This window comes from Knufia obscura, assembly GCF_036327395.1.
Source record: "Knufia obscura strain CCFEE 5817 isolate CBS 148926 chromosome Unknown scaffold_12, whole genome shotgun sequence".
NCBI classification, from domain to species: Eukaryota; Fungi; Ascomycota; class Eurotiomycetes; order Chaetothyriales; family Trichomeriaceae; genus Knufia; species Knufia obscura.
In genome coordinates, this window is record NW_027042698.1 from 889,557 (window position 1) to 913,623 (window position 24,067).

General features: G+C 50.4%; 10 protein-coding genes across 10 annotated transcripts; 3 read left to right on the plus strand and 7 right to left on the minus strand.

Annotated features, from left to right (window-relative positions):
* Window positions 1-361: 361 nt before the first annotated feature.
* Window positions 362-1,537, minus strand: CWC26 (Pre-mRNA-splicing factor cwc26; the record flags this gene model as incomplete). Its single annotated transcript, XM_064877515.1, has 1 exon — window positions 362-1,537. One exon carries the CDS (start codon window positions 1,535-1,537, stop codon window positions 362-364), a length of 1,176 nt encoding a protein of 391 aa, XP_064727017.1.
* Window positions 1,538-2,127: 590 nt separating this feature from the next.
* CDC36 (transcriptional regulator) lies at window positions 2,128-3,480 on the minus strand (the record flags this gene model as incomplete). The annotated part of the gene is made up of 1 exon (XM_064877516.1): window positions 2,128-3,480. One exon carries the CDS (start codon window positions 3,478-3,480, stop codon window positions 2,128-2,130), a length of 1,353 nt encoding a protein of 450 aa, XP_064727018.1.
* Window positions 3,481-4,679: 1,199 nt separating this feature from the next.
* On the minus strand, window positions 4,680-5,459 carry ats1 (Peroxygenase 1; the record flags this gene model as incomplete). The annotated part of the gene is made up of 1 exon (XM_064877517.1): window positions 4,680-5,459. One exon carries the CDS (start codon window positions 5,457-5,459, stop codon window positions 4,680-4,682), a length of 780 nt encoding a protein of 259 aa, XP_064727019.1.
* Window positions 5,460-6,130: 671 nt separating this feature from the next.
* PMZ80_009122 (uncharacterized protein) lies at window positions 6,131-8,196 on the minus strand (the record flags this gene model as incomplete). Its single annotated transcript, XM_064877518.1, has 2 exons — window positions 6,131-7,897; window positions 7,948-8,196. 2 exons carry the CDS (start codon window positions 8,194-8,196, stop codon window positions 6,131-6,133), a joined length of 2,016 nt encoding a protein of 671 aa, XP_064727020.1.
* A 4,446-nt stretch (window positions 8,197-12,642) lies between these two features.
* On the minus strand, window positions 12,643-13,651 carry PMZ80_009123 (uncharacterized protein; the record flags this gene model as incomplete). The annotated part of the gene is made up of 3 exons (XM_064877519.1): window positions 12,643-12,675; window positions 12,751-13,218; window positions 13,268-13,651. The coding sequence occupies 3 exons, from the start codon at window positions 13,649-13,651 to the stop codon at window positions 12,643-12,645; spliced, it is 885 nt and encodes a 294-aa protein (XP_064727021.1).
* Window positions 13,652-14,580: 929 nt separating this feature from the next.
* On the plus strand, window positions 14,581-15,942 carry DDI1 (DNA damage-inducible protein 1; the record flags this gene model as incomplete). The annotated part of the gene is made up of 1 exon (XM_064877520.1): window positions 14,581-15,942. One exon carries the CDS (start codon window positions 14,581-14,583, stop codon window positions 15,940-15,942), a length of 1,362 nt encoding a protein of 453 aa, XP_064727022.1.
* A 624-nt stretch (window positions 15,943-16,566) lies between these two features.
* Window positions 16,567-17,706, plus strand: PMZ80_009125 (uncharacterized protein; the record flags this gene model as incomplete). Its single annotated transcript, XM_064877521.1, has 1 exon — window positions 16,567-17,706. The coding sequence occupies one exon, from the start codon at window positions 16,567-16,569 to the stop codon at window positions 17,704-17,706; it is 1,140 nt and encodes a 379-aa protein (XP_064727023.1).
* A 1,461-nt stretch (window positions 17,707-19,167) lies between these two features.
* On the minus strand, window positions 19,168-19,785 carry PMZ80_009126 (uncharacterized protein; the record flags this gene model as incomplete). The annotated part of the gene is made up of 1 exon (XM_064877522.1): window positions 19,168-19,785. The coding sequence occupies one exon, from the start codon at window positions 19,783-19,785 to the stop codon at window positions 19,168-19,170; it is 618 nt and encodes a 205-aa protein (XP_064727024.1).
* A 1,161-nt stretch (window positions 19,786-20,946) lies between these two features.
* Window positions 20,947-21,360, minus strand: atl1 (Alkyltransferase-like protein 1; the record flags this gene model as incomplete). Its single annotated transcript, XM_064877523.1, has 1 exon — window positions 20,947-21,360. The coding sequence occupies one exon, from the start codon at window positions 21,358-21,360 to the stop codon at window positions 20,947-20,949; it is 414 nt and encodes a 137-aa protein (XP_064727025.1).
* Window positions 21,361-21,576: 216 nt separating this feature from the next.
* On the plus strand, window positions 21,577-22,944 carry PMZ80_009128 (uncharacterized protein; the record flags this gene model as incomplete). The annotated part of the gene is made up of 1 exon (XM_064877524.1): window positions 21,577-22,944. The coding sequence occupies one exon, from the start codon at window positions 21,577-21,579 to the stop codon at window positions 22,942-22,944; it is 1,368 nt and encodes a 455-aa protein (XP_064727026.1).
* Between the last annotated feature and the right edge of the window lie 1,123 nt (window positions 22,945-24,067).

Sequence of the window (24,067 nt, forward strand, 5' to 3'; positions counted from 1 at the left end):
GCTCGATATCTCCACTAAATTCCATCACGAGGGGAGAGATTGGAGGGGCTTTAGAGGACGCGAAATGGACCATGATGGATCTGGAGCAATGGCTGTTTCGTGAGCAACGAGGTGCTATACAGCAGGAACAATGGGGCCAAGTAGCATTGCTAGAACGATTGATGGACATTCGAGACCATATGGCAGAGACAACCTTTGCTGCATACGGTGGCCTGATCGGATACCTAGAGTTCGAGCAATCTTTTGAGCACCTGGATCTTATGCAAGGGAGACTTCAGCGGGCTTTCTACCAGCCCGATCTTAGTCTCCCAATGGTCGCATACTCAGATATCCAACGGTCCTTCGAATAGCTGACAATCTATTACTCATCCATCTGCCACTGATAACTAAGCTCCTCAATCCTATTCTTCTTCCCCCTAGCCTGAAACCACTCCTTCTCAAACCCATTCCCCCTATCAACCCCATCCCACCTCCACCCCGGCTTAATCCCATACCTATTCGGCGGCGCAGCCCCAAGATAAACCCTCTTCTTCACTCCACCACCTTCACTCACCGTCTCCCCCTCTTCCTTCCTCCTCCGCCCCAGATTCGGGTTCTTCGCCTCCCGTTCCGCCTGTCTCTCAGCCATATACCCCGCCATCGGATCATCCCACCTCAACTCCTCCCTCTGCGCCTCATTCAACTCCTCATCCTCCGCGCTGCGTCCCAGCGTCAAGAACTTCGCGTTCTCTAGGTCCTCTTTCGCTTTTTCTCGCGCTTGAAGTTGGACATCACCCATTGCGTTTTCGCGCTCTTTCTTTTCGGCTGCGAGTTTGGCGGCTTCGGCGCGAGCGAGTTCGGCGCGGCGGAGGGAGATGTCGATGCGGCGGCCGGTGGCGTCACGGTAGATTGTTTCGTTTGTTGGGTCGGGTTGTTCATCGTCGTGTCCGGATTTAGTACGTGCTTTCTTCTTGCGTGCTTTCCGCCGTTCCTCCTCTTCTCTATGTCGTTCCTCCTCAGCGCGAACCAGAGCCGCGGTGTCAGATGCAGTTTGCAGACCTGCGCGCACACCACTGCTCATTGTTGGTCCGTCTTGCGTCTGCGGTGTCTCGACAACGGCAGGCGCATCCTCCATCTCGACCTCTGCCCTCCGCGCATCAGATTCCGCCGTGGCTTGCGCGAGGATATGGGTTGCTTCGTCGTCGTCTTCTCCATTCACTCCACCATTCTGTTCCTGCCGCACCGGCACATCCTCCTGCACAGTCGCCCACGCGCTATCTTTCTTCTTCCTGAACTCCGCACTGCGTACCTTCCCCTCGTAGATTAGGGGTATATCTTCGTCGTCGTCTTGGGGTTTTTTCCGCTGGGTCGAAAGTAACAGTCCGTCGTCATCATCTGCGATTAGGAGGCTACCGGTGGTAGAGGCATTGGCATGTTTGTCCTTCTTGCGCCGTTTCTTGGGGCGGGAGGAGTCTTCGAAGTCGGGATTTGCGGCGGAGGAGGATTTTGAGGAGGCGGCGGTGAGGTATTTGGTTAGGTAGTCTGCTGAGGCGGGCATGGCGATTGGGTGGAGAGGGTGAGGATAGTGCTGGAGGTTGTGCCTGTGTCTTGAGCGGTTCAAGAGGAACATTTGATGGAGCGGGTGGTTGTTGTTTGATGTGTTTGCACTTTTCTGGTACTCCGAAATGACTAACTAGCACGGCGTTGATCGGGTGGCATGCTAGGGACACGAAATGGTTATATACATGGCACGCAGCTACTGGGACTTGTTCTGCATCGGCAGAGAACCACATCGCATCACAGCTAACGAGGCAACAGCACGAGTACAACGGAACGTAGATACTACTGCGGGAAAAGCCGTTCAGAGCAAAGAAGCCGGCTGTACACAGGAGGCTAAAGATTGACCATTGATGCGTGCGACCTAGGCCGACATGATTACCCCCGCATAACAAGTCGAGCCATGGATGGTTGCTTGCCTTCTCGCCACTCCTGCTTGAGGCGCTCGCGCAAGTTCCGCTTTGCCTGAATGCCGCGAAGTGACGGAGTTAATGTCGAGGGTCTCCCGGTACCGATAGGCAGTGGATACTTCACTGTCCTACCAACATCTGCCTCTGAAGGCCATGGCTCAGGCTTGCGGATCCTGTTCAGCTAGAACCTCCCACCACTCAGTGCAGCCATCCTCTCAAGACCAGGCACAGCATTGAACCCCGAATTTGCAGGATTCGAACCGCCATTCATGCCGCCCATCATACCTACACCGCCTTGGAACAGGCCAGGCATAGCCAGACTTCTGCCGCCACTTAAATGATCGTCAAGATCCTCGTATCGGAGAATGTACATCTTGCGTATCCTCTTCCAATTTCTGTAGTCCCACCAGATGTAATAGCCCTGTTCGCAGACGTCTTTCTCGAGAATGGCGGGGTTAGTTGTTGTGTCATCTCTAGTGAGCCACATCTTCTCCTTCATGTGAAACCTCCATTTTCTCGACATGAGTTCTGTTGCCACCTCTTCCTGAATGATGTCCTTGGGACTCGTGTAGAAAATGTAGAAGAGCGTGTCTTCGGTGAAACCACTAATTCTCTGTTGTATAGGTGCAACGTTGTGCACTATATAGCAATCTGGTATTGTGTAATCTGTGTCGAGAGGTCGAGGAGCGAAAGCGTTGGGTGGTGCAAAGGGACCTGCATAGCTCCGTAATAGAGGCTGTCCAGATGCTGCGTAGTGCTCGAAGCTGGAGACATCTTGTTGTCTAGACACGGCCTTGAATTCTGCTGCCGGCCCATCGTGTAGTGCTTGCCATCCTGCCATACCCCATTTGTCTTTCTCAGACATCCCACTCAGTATCGACTCTAGGCCGTGGTCTTGTTGTGTTATTGGAGACAGTTGTTCTCTTGGTGGGAAGACGTCCTTAACTCTATTCTGACTTTGCATTGCGGATGCAGGTGACTCAGTCGGTGGCTCGCCGTTGGTTCTTTCTTGGCCTATACTGCCATTCACGCCTTGCGATATGGGTGTCTTGCGTGCTTGAACACTGCCATCAGGCGACATACCATCTACCGGTGCGAGACCAGGTGGTGCCCCTCGTGTATGCGACTGAAACCTTGCAGATGATTGTTCTAGTGAGGAGAAGTCATTGGCAAAACCTTCATCGCGCCGCGCCGATAGTGGCTGTTGTCTCTGCTGGATGACTCTTTGATTTTGTGGTTGTGGTTGTTCGCGAGGCGGAGGAGGAGGACCAGCTTGCCATTGACTTGAAGGCGCACCTGGTGTCTGTGACTGGGCGCCGCCGCCGGCTAGGCTAGGAAATGCTGTGGAGGAGAGATCAAGCTGGGTAGTCGGACGAGGATTCATGGCTTGTGCCCAGCTGCCTCCTGGCTCTTGTGACTGTAGTATCGACTGCGAGTTGGGAGTATTACTCGAGCCCCAGGCGTTGGATTTGCTCGAGGATATCAGGCGACTGCCTGGTGTGGGGTTTCTAGGCTGCGTTGACTGCCCGCCCATATTGGTCAAGTTTCGCAGTGGTTGCCCGGATTGCCCAGGTCCTAGACGAATACGTCAGTGAATCTATTCCCACTTCCAGTGTGTGCAAAGGCTGTAGCATAGGGCGAGCGCCATAGATGAGACTTTGTCGGTTGTCCTAGCATTGAGGTTGCGATGCTCAGGATCGGTCGTCCATGTCGCAATCAGCTTGCAGGCTCGCAGCAGGTGGTCCAAAGGTCCCAACGCAACGGCAATTCCCGAGGGTCGAAAATTGGTGTGTACTGGCCTGCCGATAGCCCTTGGCCGCTTTTTGTATAACACGACCATATTGTGTTTTTGGCCGTCATTTCCCACTGTTACCTGCTCTAGAACGTGCGCAAGGTGTTGCAATCCTAGGACATGAAGCATGCTGTTCCGTGACCTTGAAAGAAGACATGTGGGCAGTAAGGTCGCATCGTGCCATTGCATGCTTATGCCGACCCTCATGCGACGAGACCTTCGGGCGTTTTTCCCTGTAAATCGTGCGCTCCTTCGACAGATCTTCGAGATAGTAGCTACCGGGCAAACTCACAGACACAGTACCGGTACTGAATGTGTTGTCGAAAATAGGCGAGGGAATGGTGGAACGATGTTCATGCATGAGGCTCGGACGAAGGAGGTATGAGGTGCAGCTTACCTTGTTGGCGGTTCATGACGAGAGGAGCGATTCTGGTAGGGAGCGACAGCTATGAAGAGCGCGACATGGACATATGAGTAAATGATATCAGTGTTCTTTAAGAATAACAGGCCAGAACTGATCGCATGCCGCTGCAACGAAGCAACTGCGCTCCAACTCCCGCCAGCGGAGCCAAGAATTCGCTCCGCTCGGATGTGCTTTCCTTTACCCGCGCTCTAGTGTTGAAGTTGCACCTTAGCGCAAAAGTACCACTTCTTCTTTCCTTAAGGACTTGACTCCCATCCCTTCAAAATCTTCGCGCTGCATACTGATGTTCATGTACCGACGTGGGAGTTGTTGATGCTACTATACGGTGGTATTCCACTGACCTAGTCATACACAATCAACGGCTTGTCGTTTGTCTAACGGTAACAAATGGCAATGCTGCTTTTATTCGTATGGTGCTCGAAGCCAGGATATCACGCCCAGAGACAGCCTCAGAACTCAGCCTCAACCCTGATGGCCGGCATAGATATATACCCACTACGCACGACCGACTTATGCTTTACGACGTCCTGCTCTCTGCCAGCTTCACCAAGCTATCTCCCGTCACACGCATCCCTTCCCACTCCTCCCGATTACTCACCGCTCCAATCGTCTCACTCTCATAAAAGTCAATACTCGGCTTATTCCACTTCAACACACTCCATTCCAACCTCCCATAGTCCTTAGCCACACACTCCCGTGCAAGAGCCTGCAGCAATGCCTTTCCATATCCCCGCTTCCTGAACGCCGGCCGAACATACAGATCCTCCAAGTAGATCCCCGGCTTAGCCAGCCAAGTAGAGTAATTATTGAAGAAAAGCGCCATACCTGCTATTTGTTCCTTTCCCGTGTTTCCCGCCTCTGAAGGCTTGGGTCCAGCATTATCTGATGTCTCAACTTCAAGTTGACCCGCGACTTCTTGTGCCACGTTCGACGCCGGTGCTCCCCCAACAAATGTTGCTCCGTTGCCCGACGTTGATGCCGTAGGTCCCGCATTACCCGATGTCTCAACCTCGAGCTTCCCCGCAACATCGTGTGCCACGTTCGATGCTCCCGACGTGTCAGAAACGTCACCCTTCGGAACAACAAGCAGCGTCTTCGCGGCACCGGGCTTACTCCGCACCTTCTCGTCCGTTGACGTCGGGAACGAGAGAGTGTCAAACAGCTTTTCTTCCGTGGCGAGAACTTCATGCAGTGCACGCTCGTAGGAGGCCAGTTCTTGGATCATACGCAGGATGTCGGGGATGTCGTGCTCTGTGGCGTAGCGGATTGTGTAACGTGGGGTTGTGAGTTCTGCCATTGCTGTGGTTGTGGTGGGACGAGGTAATGGGTTCAGTATAATTCCGGGTGAAGTCTATTGGTAGTTTTGAGCTGTTGTGATAGCTCTGGTACCTCGTGAAAGCAAAAACCGTGACTTATCTGTTGTACCTGCGGTCTCGGTTGTCTTGAACGATGCAGTTATTCCACCAAACGGTGTTGACGATCCTGAATACACGAAGACTCACCGCTGTCGTGAGGCGTGCCTGAGGTTGTGTTATCAAGCATAAATTCCAGACATGACGTTGTTGGAGGGCGTGCCTTCCCGCCCGCGTATCCACTCGGATCATGGACGGTTGTACCTCCCATTCTAACACGGAAAGCAACTTGAAGCATTCGAGGATTATGTACCAGGTAGCGACGGGATTTAACGATGTTACCACACTCAGAGTTGACAGCGGACCGCCGCACCACCTCTCTAAGCGCCATCTGCCGCTATCCAAGCACGGCGTAACTTCCATATCAAGGTTAGTAGGATCACTGAATTCTGCCGTTCCCTAGTGTGAGATTGGTTGACAGTCTCGTTTCAACGTTGATAGGCAGTTTAGTACTCATGCCAAGGAGCGGACTACATTATCATTATTTCGTGGCATCAGCATCGCCGCACTAAGGACTTTTACATGATTCCCTCCATGTTGCCCAACTTCAAACAAATCAAGCAGCAGACCTTCGAGGACCCTCAGCTTCAAAGAAGTGGGCAACAGTCGGCCACTTCTTCTCCAGCCCTCTCTTCTTGTTGCCCTCACTTCCAACCACATCTCCTCCATACGTAAAGTATCCCTGTAGCTCGTTCTGTGTCCCATCGCTCCCCTTGGTAATAGCATCAGCGTCGCCAAAGACCCAAGTCGTCTGCTGCCCCATCACCATATGCTGCAGGATATGGCAATGCATCATCCACACGCCGACATTCTCCTCTGTGACACGAACACGCCAAGCTCTCCAACCATTGATTACGTACGGTTCCCCAGTAACAGCAGGAGCATACAGCGTTGTCGTGTCTCGGAGGGTTCCCTGCCATCCCATCTGAGCCATCTTGGCATTGTTGGCCTCGGGGTCGTACGTGCCTGCGCCAGACCCGATGTCAAAGAACGGACCTCCGTGGGCGTGCATGGGGTGGACGCCGTAAATGCCTGTGTCGGAGGCTTCATTCTGCCAGACAATTTCGAGGACTTCTCCGACTTTTGCGGGCCACGCGTCGAGGATAGGGTCGACTCCGCCGTTATCCATGGCTCGTTGGTAGTCTGGTGCTCCTGCTTGGCCGTACTGGTAGATGTCGATAAGGTAGGGAGTCGGATAGCTGGGACCTGATGGTGCCGCATCGAACCATGAGTAGCCTTGCTGTGCAGCTGGGCTCTGACCTGGCAGAGACCCGAGGTAGACGGTTCTGCCTGATTCTTTGGTGCTTGCGAGCTGCGTCCAGCCGATCGTGATGCGTCGAGTGACTTCAGACGAGGCAATTGGTTGGAGGTAGCCTGGTTGCTGAAGAGATTTCAGCGAGTACTCGAGCCACTCCTGGGAATATGGTAACTGCATCGGAGGGTTCACTGGAATATATGCAATGTCGTTGTACTTGAGCGTCGCATTCGAAGGCATCTGCTGGTTGACATTAGACTGGGTCGGCTGTGGCACTGGACTAGCAGAGCTGGGGACTTGAACTGGCGCCCATGTGTAATGAGGTCGGTCGCGGCGGGCAAGACCTCTCTTCGTTACTGTAGTCTCGTAGTTGAGGATAGCATAAGCACGCTGTACGCTGCCCGACTCACGAGTCTCGAACTGTACCCAGAACTGGTTCGTACCCGCGCTCTCGAGCTCAGCTTGCGACTTGGTCTTGAAGAGAGCGCTGAACCGTTGACCAGAATCGATCTGAATGTGGTCGGTAGTGTACTTCTCGGTATAATAGCCATCGGCCTCAATGATATCGAGCGCTGGGTGTTTGTCAAAAGCGAAGGTGACCATCGAAATCGCAGTGCCACCGATGACTCTCAATCGATACATGGTGTCTGGCTTGACGTTGATCATGTATGGTTGGCATGACAAGTCTGGTGTCATGTTCTCAATGGTAGGTGCAGTACCACTTTGACCATTCACCAGAATAGCGGCTGGATCTCCGGTCCATTGTTGAGGCACGGCTGTCAGCATAGACTCAACTTCGTGATCATCTTCAGGATAGAAGTCGCCTATGTCGAGGATCAGCTCGTCGTCGTACTGGTAAGGCGGGGCTCCTGCATCCTTGACTATAAGGGCACCAGCAGCTGTGATGGCTTGGAAGCCGACATGTGAGTGGTAAAAGTATGTGCCAGCTTCTGAGGCGTCAGGGTGCAGCTCATAGTCGAAGAAGTGTCCTGGTGGTATAGGCCATTGCGACGCAAGAGGTGTACCATCTGAAAATGGTGATGTTGACTGTGTGAGGCCATGCCAGTGCTATAAGGACAATCAGCTTATATCCGCCTGAAAGTTCAGCCTCGACTTACAATAGTAGAGTTGACATCGGCGTCGTTGTACACTCGAATCCAAGTCGTCACTTCTGGTTCGAGGTAGATAGGTGGGCCAGGGTACGTGCCGTTCACAACGACACTAAGTCTTTGCTGGCAATCTTGTTGTATCGTAGCGAGCGATAGCCGTAGAACGATATCAGGCACGAAGCTCGCATCGTGCTTAACTAGCCTTACGGCACTAATGGATGCTATCAAAGATAGTAGGATGAGTTGGATGGATAACATGCTGCAGATGCTCCTCCCGACGGGTATGTTGAGCAGATTTTTTTCCTCGACGTATTGGGAGTATCGGTGGTTTTGTAGGTGCAGTACAATTTCAGGCCCTCATGCCGCAACATAGGGACGTAGGATCGACACAGCCATGCTCACCAGAGGGCACGTTCCTGACGAGGTCTATGGAGGCGCTATAGCAAACCGCACGGTTCTCGTGTTGTGAGCTGACAAGGCTGGGCGCCACTTCCGGCAGCGTCGGTGGGGAGCCATCGTGATCTTCGCTCGGTTATGATCATACGGATACCAACGTGCATGTCTCTGAGCCTCAGCTGTTCCAATCAGGCGAAGGATTCTGACCAATAGAGATGGTCTTGATGTAGGAAGGAAGGACTTTGGTCTAGGGGCTTGCCAGGTCAGGTTTAGTCTGCTCAACGAGTGATGATCAAAGTGCTCCGCCCAATGACCTAGGTCTGGAAAAGTGGGTTGATAGACAGTGGAGGTAGAATGCGCGATCCTTGTCGAGCAGCAAACGTCAAAGCCGTTCTGCACAGAGCGGTATTCAGTCCTGCCAAACGCTCACCTGTAAGGCATACGGCTGGAAGCAAGCTGAGACTTGTACGTGTTGGTAACAGACCTACCACGCGAGAACAATCGACCATCTATGGGGTCCGTCAGCCGCTCGAAAAGACCAGTGACAATGACCAACGCTTCGTACAAAGCTGCGTCTGCTCTTGACCATGATCCAGGTCATACACAGCGCGTTTAGCCATACCGTAGACTTTGGCTGATTGACGAAGCGCGGAACAGGCGTTGGAGCTCACGGTCAGACCGGGGCTGAATCGGGATACGGCTTACCGACTTCATGATACTTGTAAAGTGGTGCTTGGAAGCTCGTATTATTGTTTATTCATAGGCCAAATGAGGTTAAACATGAAAAGGCGAGGCGAAGGGAGTGAGCGAAAAGCTTGATGTGAGACGGCGCACAATCGGCGGAAGATCTTTGTACAGCAGCACCGACGAGAAGACAGCTGGGCCGGTCGGTCACATTGCTAAGACATTAGTTCTAGGCATCTAGAACCCCTGATTAGGCTTACTTTAAGGTATTAAAGTGGATAGTACTAGAGCTAAAGTAGGTATAAATAAGATTAAACCTAAGTAAATTATAGTAATATACGTATTAATCTTACGAGAAGAAATAATAAAAGAAAACCTTATAAAGTACTTTATAAAATATAAGTACTTCTAAAGTACTTAAGTATATTAAGTATTATATTATAAAAAAAATATATTATCTAAAAGTACTTAAGAAGTACTTTAGAAATATTAGATAAATATTAGTAAAGCTTAGATATTAGAAGTAGTTTCTAAGTAGTTACTTAAAAACTATCTTAGTAGAATAGAAACTTTAAAGTATTTACTTATATATTCTAAGTACGCTTAAGTATATAAGTACTTCCTAAGTACTTTTTATTCTTTTTTAAAATATAAAGTAGACTATATTAGATTTCTTAAAGTTATTACTTATTATTATTATAATTCTTAAAAGTATTTTAAGTACTTAGAAAGTACTTATATATAATTATATTACTAAGTACTACTACTTATAAAGTACTTCTAAACTATTAAGTAACGAATAAAGTCTTAGATTCTAACTATATTGTCACGAATAGCACGTGACATAGGATAGGTACATAGATGCGTTGCGTGTGCGATTCTTCCGCTTCTTATAAGCGTTGAATCGCTGTCGCCCTATAGGTAAATAGAGTATTTAGCTACTGATAGTAATAGAGTCGTCTCGAGATCCTAATATTTTTAACGCTTCTCCCTTATCGCCGCCGCCGAACGACTATACGAGCCTTAAAACGATATCGATACGCAGTTAACGCGCCCCTAAGGAGATAGAGGAAGAGGTAGCCGCGAAGTACGTATAGCTACAGGTAGCTATAGTAAAGAAAAGGATGCGGGACGAGATAGAAAAGATGGAAGTAGAGCTTACGGGTCGTAAGCGAGCGCCTAGTACGTCGCCTACGCCTAGTTAAAGTAGTAGTAGCGATATACTAGTAAGGGCGAGGGCGCTAGTATCCTCCGTCTTTATCGATAAGACGCTAAGCGAGCTTTAAAGGTATACTTAGGGTTACAGTATCTATTTTAACGCTATAAGCGAGTATAAAGAGAGTCGGCGAGTAATAATAGTAGCGTTGTACCTCCGGGACGACGCGCTATCGTAGTGGATACAACTCGCCGACGAGAAGCCTATGAATTAAAGAGATTACGAGAGAGTGCTACGAGATATAATTTAGAATCCTATTAGCCGGATAGGCGACGCGTTACTAGTAGTAAAAAAGGCGAAGTAGCGATAGGGCGAGGGCGTCCGCGAGCTAGCTAACCGGTTAGAGGAGTTAGAAGAGGATATTCCTAACTCTATAACGGTTAAGTAGCAGCGGGCGTAAACGCTAGTTAACGCTCTGCGTCCTAAGCTACGCGTAGCCGTTCTCCGCGAGGAGCGTGCGATTAAGACGCGCGTATAGATCGTTACAGCAGCGTAACGACTTAAATTGCTTTATTAGGGTAAGCTAGAGACGGAGGGTAAGGTAGGTATAGAGAGTACGAGGCCTACTCGTACCGAAGGCGTACCTAATAAGCGAGAGTGCTTTACCTATAGTAAATAAGGGTATATAGCGAAGTACTACTTAGTGAAAAAGAGCGAGAAGACCTAACCTTAAGGTTATAGCGAAGTATATAAGGAAAGAAGGGCTATCGCGAGGTTGCTGCTGTACGTATACGTATGGCCGACGAGACGAGTTCTCTATAAAGCTAGTAAAAAGGGCTATACGTTAGCTAAGTAACCGGGGATAATTAAGCTCTATTCGCGGGATTCGAGATTGCTAAAAGCATATAGCCGTAGAGGACTAAGGTTACTAAACGTATACGAGTCGAAGGCGAGTTATAAGATAGGACGCAGGTCTACTATTAATCGATCACTAAGACAGTAAGGTAATAACTAGCTGCGTTATATCTATCAGAATAAAGAAGCGATCGTGTATCGAGGACGATACGCACGGAGGGAGGGGATAAATGTCACGAATAGCACGTGACATAGGATAGGTACATAGATGCGTTGCGTGTGCGATTCTTCCGCTTCTTACAAGCGTTGAATCGCTGTCGCCCTATAGGTAAATAGAGTATTTAGCCACTAATAGTGATAGAGTCGTCCCGAGATCCTGACATATATACTCTTCTTATATCTTTCTCTTTTATATAATAAAGGTCTTTAGAAGTACTTATTAAACTATTTTCTTAATAGAAGCTCTTCTAAAAGCCTTGTAATATAATTACTAATACGTTACCTAGCGGTAACGCACTAGTAAGAAAGAATACCTTAGACTAACTTAGTCAAGTCTTCTAGATGCCTGGAACTAATGTCTTAGTAATGTGGCCGACCGGCCCAAATGTAGACTCGCACCGACACTAAGCCAGATAGAGCTAGCATCCATGCAGCAACCCACTCCTCTGGAACAAGGCCAACTATGATAACTTCGCAACAACGTTAAGCATACGAAGGATATGGCAGCGTGTAATAAGCCGGACCATCACGTCGTGTTCAAATAATGATCCATTAGCTGAATACAGAGTGACCGTGACTTGAATATCGAGAACTCGATCATCTGCAGCATCGTTGCCCAGAATAAGCAGCTGTTCGCGTACTGCAGCAACTAACGTACGGTAAGCGACTTCGCTTGTCTTTTTAGGTACCTCTGCTGGCGTGACTTGCCACCATTCGCGTCAGCCCTAAGGTCATGGGGTGAAACTAGTCAATCCTCACAGTAACTATTTTCAGGCTGAATCTACGTGCACGATGAATTAATCATGCGTTCTGTAACAGCAAGCAAATGAACACTGCTGCTACAAGGTCCGCCTTATCCCGCGAGGCAACGGAATGTGCGGAACGGCGAGCAGTCATATAAGGCCAGATGTGTGCGTGGCAAGCGCTCATTCCACGGCGCCGTGAGAGACATTCACAGCAGATGTCTTTCTGCAGCAGATGTTGTTTATTTCTTCGAGCTGTCATTGTTCTCCACGTTCTACTATATCGTGCCGAATATATTCTGAGCATTCGGGGTTGTGGTTGGACACGAAACTCGTCAAAAGCTCTCTAGTGTTCTCCTGCCCTCACTCTGCCCATTCTCGCGGAAACAATTGATCTGTGGTTTGATAGTCATATGATCCTCGGTGGTGTCAGCAAACGCTTGTGCTGATGCGAGCTGTTACCATTTTCGTTCCCTCATTTGTCGTTTCGCATGGCTCATTGCACATTGTCGCCTCCTCACGACACTACCTTCATTGTTACACCCATAAAGCCGCGATCTTCGTCGTGTTCTTGTTGACCCGAAGTCGTCTTTGGACAAGTCTCTTGCACAGTCTGAGATCGGGGACGTGCTTGCGCGTGCTTCCAAACCTCTAGTCGTCCTGAAGGTCTGAAAATTCGAGGATCTAGAAAGCAAGTGTTAGTAGCCGAATGAATGGCTCGAACCGGATTGGTTTCTGGCTCGTGAAGACTCAACATACCATGTTATTCCAGTTGCCGCCGCCAAAAGTGGCTTGACTTGGACCCATGTCGTCGAAGCCAAAGCGGCCGTAGAAATTCTTCATGTCATCATGCGCAAGCAGAGCGAGCCTGTCTGCAATCTTGGCGTCCTTAATCCGTTGAATATAGGATCGCAGTAGAACACTGCCTACACCCATAGACTGATAGTCTGGCCGAACAGCAACTGAATGTATGCAGATGGTGCCGCCGGCTTCTTGGTGGCCGAGTGCTTCCTTCTCGCCTGGTTTGGGAAGCGTCGTCTTGTTGGTCTTCCAATCCTTAGGATAGTCCATGCTCGCGTCCGTAACACACGGCGCTGATGTCCTCGTGGCAATGATATGTCCTAGCAGCTTGCGTTTCTTGGTCGAGCCTTTCTCTACTTCAGCCTTCGTAGGCTGGCTAAAGATACCCAAGGATAACTCGGGACATCGTGACAACCGGTACTCGAACTTGGAACTGTCAGATGTGTTCAGGATCGCACTTGTGATTCTTCATTACCTTTTCTCGAGAAGCCCTCTCATCCTCTGGGAATGCCCCATCCTCTACTTGTACACAGTCCTCAACATATGCGATGCTGAGGACCTGGTTCTCGGGGTGTAACTTGTCGTATTTGTGAGTGGATCCACGACGCCTTTGACCTAGACGACCAGCAAGCATTCCGAAAATTGGATGATGGGCCATTGCATGTTCATCGTCGTCACTGTCATCTTCATCGTCCTGATTGTTGTTGTTGAAGCGGGTCAATTTGAGCTCATCTTGTGTTGTGGAAGGGCTCTTGCCCTCAGTGTTTATTGAAGTCTCGGCGTCCTCGTGACTAACTGTTTCGAAATCGTCCTCAGCTTGCTGCTTCTTGTCCTCGATCCTACTTTGCTCTGAACTCATTATGTCGAGCAACGACCGGATGACCCGTCGAAGAATATGCAAATGATGATGGTGTGATGCAATTTGGTGCTAATTCCACCTAAGCGGAAGGTGTCATGCGACAGTCCGAAAGCGAAAGTGAAGATGGGAAATTGAGAAAAGAAATTCCCACAAACTTTCAGGGTGGCCAATCAGGTGGACTTTGTAGCCTTGTTTGCTCTATCTGCGCGGGAACATCTCATATACCGGACAAAAGATTCGTTCAGGCCCGGAAGTCATTCATAGACAGAGACTCGAAGATAGCGACTCTTTGATAGACAAACCGAAGCACATTTGAAAGCGGTCAAGCAAGCAAATGTAGCAAGAAGCCTTATTACAAGCCCCCACCAGGTCGCTGGAGTAACTTTTACGCCTTATCTCTCAGGCATGATTTCTGCCCCAAAGCGCGGTCCCTGTCGATCTCTGAATCGCTTCCATGGAATAGGTAATCATAGAGCCCTGTTTCATCTCTAGCAGCGCGATTTGTGCTATTCGAACATCTTCAATGTATACATTACTGGAAGAACGGTACTCTGACTTGTCGTGGCATGCTTCGTGCTCCAGCGTGCATTATCGCAATATAACCCCTGTTAAGGTTATGATAGCGCCAGCAAAGCACTTTGTCAGAAACGCTAGCCCTCATGCCCTGATACCTTGCGTCATTGCACGCGGATTTGTAAATTGTGGTTGTCGGCGTGGGTGTGAGAGAGATCTTGCAATCAACCAGCTCACGGTTTACAAAAGTGACTGTTCCATCGTGTTCGAAAAGATTCCGTACCGCGCTGCAGCCTGCCGCCTGACCTCCGTTGGCTTGCTCATCCACCGTCTGTGTTCTACTTAGACCTGACACTCACAAGAAATCTAGACCCTACAACTTTCTAAACCGGCATTGCGAAGAAATTAGGGACAAGATGAGGATATCAGTGTCGGTCGCCGCTTCGGACGTGCAGGTTCAGCAGGACTTCATACCGCTCGAAGTCTTCCCAGATATGTCGCTAGAGGCGGTGAAAGGCTTCATCCAGGACGAGATCAACGTACCAGCTACCGCTCAGCATTTCCTGCATAATGGCCAACCAGTTGCGAACACAGCTCAGACACTCACGGCACTGGGGATCAGTGATGGTGATGTATTAAGTCTAGTGATACGTACGCAACCCACTCAGTCTCAGCAACGACCACAGAATGCACGGCCGAATGCACAGCGCAGACCGGGACCAGGATCGAATGCTCTACCAGATGCTGAGACGCTGCGGTTGCAGATCTTGAACGATGCAGGGTTGATGGCCGACGTCCAGAACCGAGATCCCGAATTGGCGCATGCAACAGGTGATGCAGAGAGGTTCAAAAGAATATTTGACAACAGACAACAGCAGCATGTCGAGTCCCAGAAAGAGAAAGAACAAATGATGGCCTTACTAGACTCAGACCCTTTTAACGCCGATGCACAAGCCAAGATAGAAGAGATCATCAGACAGGAAAGAGTCATGGAGAACATGAAGAAAGCATTGGAGGACAACCCTGAGTCTTTCGGCAGAGTCATAATGCTGTACATCGATGTCACGGTCAACAACACCCCAATAAAAGCATTCGTCGATTCTGGTGCTCAAACAACCATTATGTCGCCGGAAGCTGCTGAACGTTGTGGCATCATGCGACTTATCGATCGACGATACGGCGGGATTGCTCGTGGTGTTGGCACAGCGAAGATTCTGGGCAGAGTGCATTCTGCGGATATCCAAATCGGTCAATTCAACCTGGCAAGTAGTTTCACAGTCATGGAGGGCAAAGGAGTCGATCTACTGCTGGGGCTTGATATGCTGAAGAGACATCAGATGTGCATAGATTTGAAAGACAACGTTCTGAGGATACAGACTGATACCATTCCATTCCTTTCAGAGAACGAGACGCCGAAGGACTTCGAAGCAGCGATGGATGATGAAGCCACAGTTAAGGGCCCGGGCGGTACTGAGATTGGCGCAACATCAGGCACAGTCAAGCCAACTGCTGGTCCTTCAAGTTCAGCACCAACTCAGCCCTCTACAGGAAGCGGATCCAGGATACAAACACATCCTCAAGGGTCGGCAGGGAACGTCTTATCACAGCAGCGACCCGCACAGCAACCGGCACCGCAAGCTCAACAATCTGCTGCGCCTGGCGTTAGCGAGCAATCCATTGCCCAGGTGACTGAACTAGGCTTCTCCAGGCAAGAAGCCATTACAGCACTGCAGCAAGCTCAAGGCAATGTCGAACTGGCGATCAGCTTACTACTGTGAGCACATTAGTTCCATGAGGCGTTGTTAGTGGTAGGCGCATCTGGCAGGGCGTCCTCCGGTTCCGAGGGTTTCGCCATTTTAGATAGTATCGAGAGCAAAAAAGCTCTGTGTGAAATGAATGAGAGTATCAACACTTAATGGCGCATCCTAGACATTTCTTTGGAGAACCCAGCATAGCCGCCGTAGATATCAAGTGCTTCCCAGGGAAGGCAGGAAGCGAAGTGATTATTGTCGGGGCAACAATCGCCATGATCCTTGTTCCCTAAGTCCCACAAGAACCTTGCTTTGCCAGTGGTGGGCCCCGCACCTGCATCACTCTTCGTCGGCGCAAAGAATCGGTCACGAGCAAGCAGCCACAGCAGAAAGTCAAGACCGACCTCGCCGTCGACCAGCGCATGTGCTGTGTCACTAACACCCCAAATCGCTCTAGTATTTGTTATCAACCCCTCCAATATGATGTTTGCTTATCTTAATGCGCCATAGCCATGTAGATATTGCAATGCTACTTCATCAGCCTTCACTTTGCGACTCAGCACATAGCTCATATTTCGATCTACCACATGCTCAAGTCAGCCGACACAAGTCCAACAATAACTTCAGATCTGATTCACCCACAGCGCCGAAATGACCGCCATCAGCAGAAAAAGACCGCGAATCAACCCGCACCAATTTACCGAAAGTCCACGCGCATCTTCATCATACGATCTATTCAACTCAGTATCGAGCCTAGATTGCGCGACGCCTGCGCCTCTTGCGAACACCGAATATTGCCTGTTTGGTGGTCTCGATACACCTGGTGCTTGGAGCGAACAGAGGCTTGAACGAGCAGGCCAACTAGATGCGGAAAGGGACTACAGATACAATAGGTTTTCTGCAGGATCGCAAGGACCTTCTCCACTCAATGCCAATGCGCTGCCATCACATATGGGCCAGGAACATGACAACAAAGGCCAGCGGCCACCAGCACAAAATGGTGGGTACATCAGAAAAGCAGCCTGGGCACTGACTGGAGGGTTGGCTGGGAAGATATTCAATTTCTGTTGGAATACTACTTTTCGAGGTTTCGAAGCGGGAGGCGGTCAGGCGTACACCGACTATGCGGAAGTTGTGACAAGCCCCAGCCCTAGTGATTACAGGGACAGTTTCTGGAAGAAGAGGGCCCACGTGCCAGGAAGCTTTCCGGGTGGTAGGCAATCTGTCGATGGCCAGGAACAATACTCGATAGAAGTATCGAGCTCGGGCAGGTCGCCAATGGTCTACAGTCGACACGTGTCAGAAGACTCAATTACTAAGAATAATTGGGTACTCGTCGAGCACGGCCAGTCCAACGACCATGATCAAAGTCCGATTCGGAAGAGGTCGAGAGCATCTGTGGCAGGATTAGGAGGATACGATGCTGCACAGCCTGTTCAGCCTCCCAGAATCTATACGGCATCCTTTGCCTCGCCCAGAAGGACGACTAGCACCGCCTCGGTCCAGGCAAGGCCTCACAGTGCCAACAAGCGACCTAGGGTATCACTTGCTTCGCCAAATAAGAGACAGTCCTCATTAGCGCTAGGCCAACAGTCCCCTGCATCTCCTGAAATCGATACGTACCAACGCAAGAGGCGCAAAGAGGACAAAAGGCAAGATCAGAGTCTGAGAAGGCTGAATGCACAATTGCAAGATATGATTAGGGAGGGCCAGCAAGCCTTGGGTTCAAAGATTGAGATTGTTGATGACCACAATACGGACGAGGGATACTTTGACGACGAACTCCGGTGAACCATGGGCCTTCTGGATGTGAATTTCAAGATTCATAGAAAGATCTGGGCCCAATCAGAATTTAAGTGTCCGACTATCAGGAATTACTGCTCTTCAAGAGACGCTTCTCGGGAGGGACGTTACGTCACTCTGGAGCTCGGAGAGTGCCTGGCCTCCCGAGATAACTCGTGCGATTGAGGCCTGCAGCTGGCAACAGCCTGCTAACACGAATACCCTGACAATAATACCATCGCAATGACCAGCTCGGTCATAGAGAGGGCACCAGTGACGCCGAGGCCAACAGCGACGAGCACCGCTACTATCTCGACTCAACCATGTAGCAGTCGGGTGAGACATGTCATTGAAAAATATGCAATTAGCAAGTTTGCTTGCTGCACCATATGATCACTATCGAGAAATTTTCTACGAAGACATTTGTCCTGACGGCATACCGACCCTGAGCCAGAGTACAGATACTGTCCTGGTGATATACCCGCCATACACGCCGAGCCATTTGCTTGACTGATGCTCCAGCTTAGATTACAGTTCGCCAATATAGAGAGGTCCGGTCAACCCCAGTGCAGCCGCGCGCTGGAGCCGATCTAGGCAGAGTTGTCGCTGTATTCAACGTCAGTTTCACGAAGCAGTCGCTCATCACAACCGAAGCATGTGGAAGATACGTTCATGAGGTTGCTTGTCGATTGCAGCATCCTGGACCAGCCATGGTGTTCTTCGCGCCTGCAATCCGTATCTACTCTCAATCTCTGTCCTCATTCTACTCTACTCGTCAAGCTTCTCCTGAGTTTCTCCTCAGCGTCAAGCCGATCCTGTTGCTGGATAGGATGGATACTCTGGAGAGGCCTCTCCATGATGCTCTTGAGCTCCTGTGGTGACGTGCTGCTCATCCTGAGCTACTGTCAGACACATGGCATGTTCAGAGCTATACATATCTCGACAACCACGAACGACTTTACATCCGTCAGCTATGCGGATACTTGCTGACCGGCACACCGCAGATACAGTACAGCGGCCATGATCACTGCCACAGCGTCATACGAACAAATACTCGACGATAGGCAGCGCCATCAAGGAGTGCTATAAATTCGAGCACACATGTCAGGATAGTAGGGGACATCTAAGATAATTGGATTAGGACTACGGTGCTAATCATGTATTCAATCTCCAACACCGAAAACAAGCTCAACTCTATACCGATGTGAGGAGCAATACCCTCGCCATGTCTCATATCCTTGAGAGGACGCCTTAGTCATAGACTGCAATGCAATGCAATACCATGCAAGCAAGTAGACTCTGCCTTCCCTAATGAACATAACATCCTGGGGTATCATATGTGTAGCAAGCAATAGACCATCCTATAGCATTCCCATCCAATTCCGCCAAATTCCAAGACCAATTGAGTAGTAACCATTCGCCAGACCAGAACATACAATGTGCAGGGCATACACAAGAGCACCCACCATGCTAATGCAGATCCCCATAACCCACAAGCTCAAAGTCATCCTCCGCATCCCCAGCATAATCCTGCTCAAGCTCATCGTCCTTCCCATCCATAACAAGATCATACTCGTTCTTAACCAACTGCTCAACCTGCTTATTCTCATATCTCTTCACAGCCTGCATGACCGCGTTACTGAGCACATCCGCCCCATCACTCGGCCCACGACTATCATAGCTATACATGATCTCTTGCTCCCGCATCGCTGGCACCACAGTCGCCTCATTCACACCGACGACCTCCTCGTCGCCGCTGCTGTTGGTGTCACTGCCATTGCCAGCTACCTCATGCAGATCATTCTGAAGCACTTTCTTCGCGATGTTGCCCTGTCGATGAGCAGTGTTGTTACTGTGGATGTTTGCTCGCTCGGCACGGGCGAAGTAGTGGGCGCTGAAGTTGCGGGCGGGGCGGGCGGCGCAGTCCGGGCAGGAGGTGGTGTTGTTTGAGGTGTGTGGGCAGGTTTTGCCTGGGGAGGCGCGGGTGCCGCGGGACCACTTTGTGGTTTGGGTTTTGGAGCGTTTGTAGGCTTTGGAGGTGGAGCGGAGGTCGGAGGTTGGGAGGGCGGGCATTGTGGTGGTGGACATTGGTTGGGATGTGGTAGGTAGGATCTTGATATCAATAGTTGGGACTATGGATGAGGATATAGGTTGGCTTGTAATGAGTTTGAGACGAGGTCGTTCAGGAGGATGAAGTAGAAGCTGCCAGACGCTGCTTGGGTAGAGCTTCCGGCGATGTCGTGCTATGTAGAGAAAGCACGATTGGATGAGGACAGTAGAACAACGCAGGCAGGTATGACAATGGAAGGTGTGATGAGGTGATAGGACAAAGGGCAGGCGCGGTACTTATGACAAGGTCACTGGGGAAGTGACGGGTGATCGAGTCAGATTCAAGGCAGGCAATGGCAGGAACCAAGATGAGGAGTCACGCATGGGAGGCAGTGGTCAGCGCTGGGCCGGGGTTTATGAGCGACTCAAGGCAGCGAGATCCTTATCATGGTGGCTTGAATGGTGTGAGCTTGTTGCAGGCGGTTGAAGGCGGAGCTGATGTGGTTTGGTGACTCTGAATTCGTCATGGTCCGAGGCATGAGATGAGATGTTGATGGGGATGTGGAGATGAGCTCCAGATGCAGGCACAAGTGGTGCATGGGTCATCGGTTGCCTTTGTTTCTAAACAAAGCAGGTACCCAATCAGATGGCAAGAGCGATAAGCATGGGCCTGGTTTGAGCCAATCGGCGCATGAGGCCCGATCTGCCGCACGAACTCGTTGTGCTCTCTGATTCATGAATTGCTTCGTACTCATCCATGTGCTGGTAACATTGGAAAGTGAGGTCACTTCTGAATCATGTCTAGCATTGAAGTGAGGAGAACGCTTTGGTCCGACTTCAAGGTCTGGTGATTTGCAATCACAGCCAGCGGCGCTTCAGCAGGCATCATGGCAAGGCATGTGACAGATCGGCCCGTGTCTGTTTCGGCTCGCAGCCTTGTGTTGACGTAGCTGGGCCTGAGCGTGCTCGTCCCATCCGTTTGCGGCAACCACGCAGCGCTCCTTCCTGTAGTGAAGACATGCTTCTCCGTTTCGAAAGATGTCTGTGGCGCAGATTCGAATACTCTCTGGTGCAAGTAATGCCAGCATCATGAACCAATGTCGGTGTTGTATTGCCTTGGATGGATTCAGAGTTGTTCTGCCCTCCCATGTAATAGCGTTGCTTACGGCTCTTGCCAACTCTGGGATATTGGATTCGGGATCAAGCTTCGTCGCCAGGCTCATTCGGCAGGTCCTGAGGAAACCACCCGAAGCGGCTGAAATCAACAGTAGCTTCTGCAGCACCTCTACCATCCTCGACTTCAATGCCCTCAGCCCTCAATCTCACAGCTTGTCTATTTGCCGCGGAGCCACCATCGCCTCTTGGACTTATGCCACCCTTGGAGTTGACGACTCTCTGCCATGGCACATTCTGACTGTGATACTCAAACTTTTCTGGATCATTCTCATCGTATTCTGGAAGATGTTTGAGACAGACGCCCACTTGTCGCGCTCGTTTCGGATAACCTAGAAGTGCTGCAATGTGGCCATAGGACGTGCACTTGCCATAAGGGATCTGCTGTACAGCTTCATATACGGCAGAAAACCACTCTGCAGCCTCGTTAGTTTGTGGCATTGTGCATTTGAATAAAGTGCAGCAGTAACTGCAGAACTTCTGACGGATTTCACGACGCGTTAAAGTCGGTTCTGGGCCGCACGCGTTAAGTGGCAGATTAGATAAGCCGCATGTTTGTTGACATCTTTTGCTCAGGCAACTTGAACTAGAAAGTGGTGAACCCTCAGAATCAAACTACACCCTCATAACAGAATTCAGACAATCAATTCCTTGGACATGGCTCGAGGCAACGAGAGTCCTATGGACTATCAATGGCAGACATCCCGTCCCGTCGATCCATCATCACCATTCCACAAGTTCGCTATGGCCAACGAAAAGAAACGTAAGACTGATCCGAAGTCTATCTTCTCCAACCTCCCAAATCTGACATCCGAGAAAGGCACGCATTCTGCGTACAATTCCCCAGGCAAAGGCAACTTCCCGTCGTTGAGAGAGCCCAATGGCAAACCCTACTTCTTCAGTAGTCCCCCGAAGGACATGCCGACATCGCAGTATCGAGAACCCTCCTTTACCACTCCTCGAAAGGGCTACGACTTAGACTTCTCATCTGGTCCTGAGTCTTCTCCGATGGCACCCACCGAAGACGAAGAGACTCCGAATGCTAAGCCTCTCCCTGCGATACCTACCGAGCGCAAAAAGTCAAAGCGCAACTCCTTCTTCAGCTTTTACGGCAAGTGGACGCCGAAGTCAGGCAAGGGTGAGATACCGAAGACCAGCGATGCAATCACGAAGCGGGTACACAAGAGACGGCGGCAAGCACAGACTTTCGAGAAACAGCTAGCCAAGGCAAGAAGAGAGTCTGAAGATAGCAGCGAAGAAGATGACGACCCGAGGACCACAAACAAGAAGCAGAAGAAGACCCAACAACCAGTACAAGAAGTCGGCTGGATGACCAGTCTCTTCGCCTTCATCCACACCTACCCAGATGCACCTTCAATCATAGCGAAATACCTCCAAGTATTCTTCAACGCTGCTATCCTCTTCGGCTGCCTCTACATGTTCTACTCCTTCTACGCCACAATCAGAGCAGATATCAACAACGCTTCCGAGGATGCCATGCAAGAGATTCTCTCTGAGATGACAGCATGCTCGAAACATTATATCGACAACAGATGCGGCGCAGACAACAGACTGCCTGCACTGGAACAAGTCTGCGCGAACTGGGAGTTGTGCATGAACAGAGACCCGAACGCCGTCAAAAGAGCAAGTCTGAGTGCACACACCTTCGCGGAAATCTTCAACAGCTTCGTTGAACCCATATCGCTCAAGACAATGCTTTTCATGTTCTTGTTTGTCGCAGCAGCACTGTTTACCAACAACGCGGGTTTCACCTTTTTGCGGAGATCGGTAGAGCCACATAATGGCTACAGGCAACCATCGGGACAGTATGGCCAACATCCTCCTCACATGAGTCAATTTGCAATAACGCCCGGGATGCCATATCAAACACCGCAGCAGTACGGCTATGCTGTACAGCAACCAAACGGACCGGGACAGCTGGAATACAATCTGCCGGACAGTCCAAGCAAAGATAGGGGGAAGAGTAGGAGTCCAGACAAGAAGAGGCTGGCTTTAGGGAATTGACGACACCACGAGCTTCACGAGTAAAAATGGCGTTTGGACTATTGTGTTTGGATACGGCCAGCATAGCATAACGAGCGAGCATTGTATGGATGGAACAGAGCGACATGTCACGAAACAGCAACAGCAGCAGGATCCTTTTGGCCTCTACGAAGGCCATAGGCGAGTGACAGAAAGCATCCCAAGGTCAACTGGAAGTCGAGTTTACATAGATGTGGAGGCAAGGGTCATGCGATAAATAAGCAGCCTGTATTTCTGCCTACTCTGGCTGGGTAGTGTGGCTCGAACCTGCTCTGTCATTCTAGTATACTTTCCTCTCCTCAACTTCCGACTCGTGCCTTCCTCCCGATTCGGTCGCTCTTTCCTGCACGCGGCGATCACTGGTCGTGCCTCCTTCAGCTATGCACGCACCTTCCACAGACTAGGTGACTTCTTCTCCCACGATTAGCCCAGCTACCAGCGCCTTCACCCAATTTACTGTATCACATATGGCCCGACGTTCCTGCTCCGCACTTCAGCCTCGTAAAGCCAGATTGCATACCCTCCCTCTACTTCCCTGCGGAAAGCATTAGCACTGCTCTAACCGCACCTACCATTTCAACGGTCATAGCACCCCTGTGCTCGCTCATCCGTTCGTTCTCTCCATCGACACGGTGTGGATTACCCCTGCCACTCCAGCGACTATGCGTCGTTCTTTCAACAACTCGCAGTGTGGTCGTGCGTTCCTTCCACTTCAACGGAGGGCTCCTGCCTTCAATTGGCCGGTATTGCACCTTCCTCTTGGCATTGTTTTGTTGGTGCCTTCCTCTTAACGTTGTCTGGGTGATGCCTTCCTCACAATTGCTCATCGGTTCGCACCTTCCTCTGGCACGGGTCGTACCTTCTCAAGTGGAACTGCTGAGTGCATTGCACCTGCCACATAGAGGGTCGTGCTTTCCCGACGACACGACGCCACCGCGCCTTCCTTGCGAACTCTTGGTCGTTCCTTCGCACTACGCAGATGGTCGGTTGTAGTTTCTTTGGTCTTGGTCATGGTTGCCTTGGCGTTCGAAGGAAGTGGCGCTTAGGCCACGACTCTCAAAAGGTCAAAACAGGTGACAACTTGAAGGGGTGGAGACACGGCGTG